The sequence below is a fragment of the Berghia stephanieae genome, chromosome 1 (assembly GCF_034508935.2).
Source record: "Berghia stephanieae isolate SIO BIC M18660-M18661 chromosome 1, UCSD_Bste_1.3, whole genome shotgun sequence".
Classification (NCBI taxonomy): Eukaryota; Metazoa; Mollusca; class Gastropoda; order Nudibranchia; family Aeolidiidae; genus Berghia; species Berghia stephanieae.
The window spans coordinates 25,405,288-25,410,287 of NC_088360.1; the positions used below are offsets into that span (position 1 = coordinate 25,405,288).

At 38.4% G+C, this 5,000-nt stretch overlaps 1 protein-coding gene across 3 annotated transcripts in view; it reads right to left on the bottom strand.

Annotated features, from left to right (window-relative positions):
* Window positions 1-5,000, bottom strand: part of LOC144970972 (UDP-N-acetylglucosamine transporter-like) — a 140,666-nt gene that overhangs the window by 2,345 nt on the left and 133,321 nt on the right. For all 3 annotated transcript variants that reach the window (XM_078911215.1, XM_078911225.1, XM_078911206.1), the window contains 3 exons: window positions 4,921-5,000; window positions 3,479-3,597; window positions 1,043-1,176 (listed from right to left, as the gene is read on the bottom strand). The exon at window positions 4,921-5,000 is cut by the window's right edge and continues 122 nt beyond it. In XM_078911215.1, coding sequence (XP_078767341.1) covers window positions 1,043-1,176; window positions 3,479-3,597; window positions 4,921-5,000 — 333 coding nt within the window. The remainder of the gene's footprint in view (window positions 1-1,042; window positions 1,177-3,478; window positions 3,598-4,920) is intronic.

Here is a 5,000-nt window from a genome sequence, read left to right on the forward strand (position 1 = left end):
CGTCATCGTCATCATCATCATCATCATCATCATCATCATAAATAACAACAACAACTACAACATCAAAAACAACAACAACATCAAAAACAACAACAACATCAAAAACAACAACAACAGCAACAACAGCAACAACAGCAACATCAAAAACAACAACAACAACAAAAACAACAAAAGACAGATAAAAGTTCATGAGGGACCACGATTGCACTGGAGGAGGCAAACTACCACACCCTTCAACACTACTACAACCACCACCACCACAACAACAACAAGTATAATAATAATAATAATAATAATAATAATAATAATAATAATAATATAATAATAATAATAATAATAATAATAATAATAATAATAATAATAATAATAATAATAATAATAATAATAATAATAATAATATTGAGACAGATGTAAACCACAACCACCACCACCACCAAAAACAGCAACAAAAGAACAACAAATAAACAAACAATCAACAAACAACCACAACATGGATAAAAGTCTTACCAAGACAGATGTAAATCACTGAGAAGGAAATATGAAACATCTGTCGTGACCACGATGGAGAGGAAGCAATGCAGCACCACAACCATCGCCGCTGCCACCAACAACAACAACAGTAAACAAACAAACAAACAAACACCAACAATCACAACATGGAGAAAAGTCTTAGCAAGACAGATGTAAGTCACTAAGAATGAGATATGAAACAACTGTCGTGACCACGATGGAGAGAAGGCAATGTACCACCTCCCCCCCCCCCCCTCCCAACCATCGCCGCTGCCGCCACCAACAACAACAGTAAACAAACAAACAAACAAACATCATCAACAACAACAACAACAACATGGAGAAAAGTCTTACCAAGACAGATGTAAATCACTGAGAAGGAAATATGAAACAGCTGTCGTAGCCACGATGGAGAGGAAGCAATGCAGCACCACAACCATCGCCGCTGCCACCAACAACAACAACAGTTAACAAACACACAAACAAACAAACAAACAAACATCAACAACAACAACATGGAGAAAAGTCTTACCAAGACAGATGTAAATCACTGAGAAGGAAATATGAAACAGCTGTCGTAGCCACGATGGCAATGGAGGAAGCAAAACCCTTGAGGATGTTGTCTGCGTATTTCATCACCAACGCTGTCACTAGTCCTAGTAAGGCCTGTATGAAACAAATGTGATTTTTCTTTTAATTGAGCTTTCATGTAGCGCAATATGTATCCTATAAACGTGCTCAAAGCTCTTAACAAAGGGTCCCTGACCAACAGCAACACGTAACATGTAGAACGAGACATGACGCCTGTTAGACGATATCATTAACAATTGTTTCCTCCTCAACATAGGGACACAATGCTCCAGGGCGAGGCTAGAACTCAGGACTTTCCGATCCGAAAGCGAGTGTCATACGACAAGACCACATAGACACCTATCATATCCACATATAGGTGATCGTCGTCTCAAAACGGAATTATGTCGGGGTGGACGAGATACAGGAAATTGAGTTTATGGACGCAAATAGGAAACTCGGGTTTAATTTACTCTCTCTCTCTCTCTCTCTCTCTCTCTCTCTCTCTCTCTCTCTCTCTCTCTTGTGGAGTGTAAATACAGTTTCGCACCTTGGAAAACACTCAAAATTCGTAGTTCTAAATTTTAATTCTAAACTAACTTTCGGAATCCCATTCATGCCGACATAATACTGTTTTGAGACGGTTGGTCCGTTGTCATCGTTGCCTGATACTAAAACCCACTGAGACCGTAGCCATCGTTAACTTCGAACCTGACACTGACCTAAAAGTGACGTCAAAAGACGTCTTTGGCCACAAAAGAAAACAAATCGTGAGTTGTATTCAATGCTCAACCAATGGAATCACTTGTTTCCTTGAGCTCTACTAACGACAACTCACTAGGCGGTGCACAAACCTAACAAAAATTACGTCAAACGGTGGTTCTAGTGTATGCAGATGACTCCCTCAGACAGGCCTTTGTAGTATGTCTTGGCTAAAGCTCATACTTGCATCGAGTTAGACAACCACAAAACTGTTTACCATGAACGTTTATAGTCATGGTTACATACAGTTTGGTGGCTTACTTCGGGATGGCAATGAACTCCTTGACCAACCGCATTCTATCTATATGATAACGATGACTCCGCTCAGACCAGGGCCCTACTATAGATAGTATGCGCTTGGCTAAGAAGCTCATAACATTGCCATCCGGAAGTAAAACGAACCAACACACAAAACTGTGTGTATCCATGAACGTTTATAGTCAGGTTAATACAGTTCAGTGAGCATTACTCATAAACGTGGATGGCAAAAAACAATAACAAAGACCTGAGTGACGTCATCTTCGAACTATCTATAGTGACTCTTTTAGTACGCCATGGCGAAGACCCATATTTTGGCGTCATTTTTAGGTTTGTGGTGAGTTGTCTTTAGTCGTTGTCAAGGTAACAAGACATCTCGTTGGTTGAACAATTGAATTCAACTCACGATTTGTTTGTTTTTTGTTTTTTTTTGTTTTTTTTTTGTGACCAAAGACGTATCTTTTGACGTCGTCTGTTGGTCTTTGTCAGGCCATGAGTTTACGAACGCTTACGGTTGGTCTCACTTTGTAATCAACAATACAGAGGAGTCATCGTTTCAAAACAGTTTTATGGTTTTGGTGGTGGTGATGGTGCTAGTGAGTGGTCATTTATTGATGGAAAATGTGATGGTACGAGCGTAGTTCTGTATAATAGAGGAAGGTGATACAGTCATTTGGTGGAAAATAGATTTTAAAAGAAGTGAATTTCTCTAAAGCAAGGGAGACAACTTATATTATTTTTTTATAAAACTGTTTCCATCATGGGTTGTTGCCCTTCATTCTAAAAAAACCGTCCATGGAGTAGAGATATTCAGGTTCTCAAGCATAAAACATAAAAAAAAGATACATTGCTGATAATGACCCGGTAAGACACAGCTGTATGGCGTTTCTAACATGACTACTTCTTTCCCAGCAAAACAATTTTTGTTTTAAAATAAAGTAGAAGACGGAAACTGTACCGAGATATGAGTTGTATAATAATTTAGTATTGCTGTCTGAAAGCTCTACTGCTTGAGACACCAAGTCTCGGCGTTACCTAGGGATAGTGATGATGATGATGATGATGATGGTGGAGGTGGTGGCGGTGGTGGGGTAGTGGTGGTGCTTGTGATGGTGATAGTGATGATGATGGTAATGGTGATGATAATGATGATGATGATGATGATGATGATGATGTAGATGATGAATATGATGGTGAATAATATGTTGATGACGATGATGATGATGATGATAATGATGATGACGACGACGACGACAACGACGATAATGATGATGATGATGACGATGATGATGATGATGATGATGATGATGATGATGATGATGATGATGATGATGATGATGATAACAATGATGATGTGTCAAATAGTTGTTAACCCGACCTGTTGTAAGATGACGATCCACGTGACTGCGTCATATCCCTGGTAAAACCCCGATGACGTCATAGCGTCCCCTTCAAACAGGTAGACACACACCATTCCCATCACAGTACTGGTTAAGGCTGAGGCAGGGAGACGGGAGGGGGGGGGGGGGTAGGTATTTTAATTTAAGATAACAAAACTATTGAAATAAAGAATATTTGTGGGCAACAAATGAGTAATGATAAAAATAAGTAAGAAAATGTATATAGCGCAACTCCAGACACATTAATTGTGCTCAAATGCACTTTGTCCGGCTGTCTAGTGGTATGACACTCGCTTTCGGATCGGAAGGTCCCGGGTTCGAGCCTTGCTCAGCGAATAGTTGAGTCCTTGGAAAAGGCTCTTTACTCACATTCTCTAACAGTACTCAGGTGTAAAATGAGTACCTGGCGTAACAGCGTTGTCTCTTCCGAAAAAATTGTAACATCGCCTAACAGGGTCATGTCCCGTCTAAATGTTAAATGTTTGCTGTTGGCCAGGGACCCCTTGTAAAGCGCTTTGAACACATTTAGTGGGATATTGCTCTATATAAAAGCTCAATTTTTTTTACAATGTTTTATGTACTCCCCCAGTAGGCCATATGAAACCCTATTTTCATTTCATACAGTACTGGTTAGCAGTTGTTTTAGCCAGGTCCTTATTCACACCTGAGTCAAGTGTTGTAATGTGTGTTGAATGCCTTACCCAAGGACACAACGTCCACCGAATATTTTCTATGATCACTGTCATCAATCTGGTCATTGATCATGGTAAACATTGCTTGACTATTGTGCCACTGAGTCACCGAGTCACACAACATCATTGAATAGTGCTTTGATTTTTATCAAAAATCAATCTCGACTTGTCAGTTAAAGAGTGAAAATTTGTTTATTTTGTAAAATCATTGTTAATTTGTCTATAAAATAATTGAAATCATGTCATTTGAAAAATAAAAAAGCCAAAAATGCTGAAATATCAAACCCATATGTTTGCATGCCAACCGACTTTTTTTTTAAAAACAGCATGGTTTTATTTTTTAATTTGGCATTAAACATCAAAATTGGCAACAATGGTAATAGCACTAGTCTTCCTACCAGTCTAACTAAATATTTCAGGCCAAATACCACAATAAACGAATTATTTAAGACTATCTATCTTTAACTATGAATTGATATAATATTCACAGGACAGGGAAAAAAATATTTTAAAATGGCTTCTTTTTTTTTTTTTAAACCCCAAAAACTATCATCCCGTTTCTCACCAAGCTAAAGGTTTCTGATCCAAAGCGTATATACCAAAATAAACAGTTACTTAAGACTATCTATCTTTAACTATGGGTTGATATAATATTCATAGGACAGGAAAAAATGTTTTTAAATGGCTTCTTTTTTTTTTAACCCAAAATCTACCATCCCGTTTCTCACCAAGCTGAAGGTTTCTGATCCAGAGCGTGTCCACGCTATTGGCCGATTTGACAATCTTCTCAGTGTACACACCGGCAAAC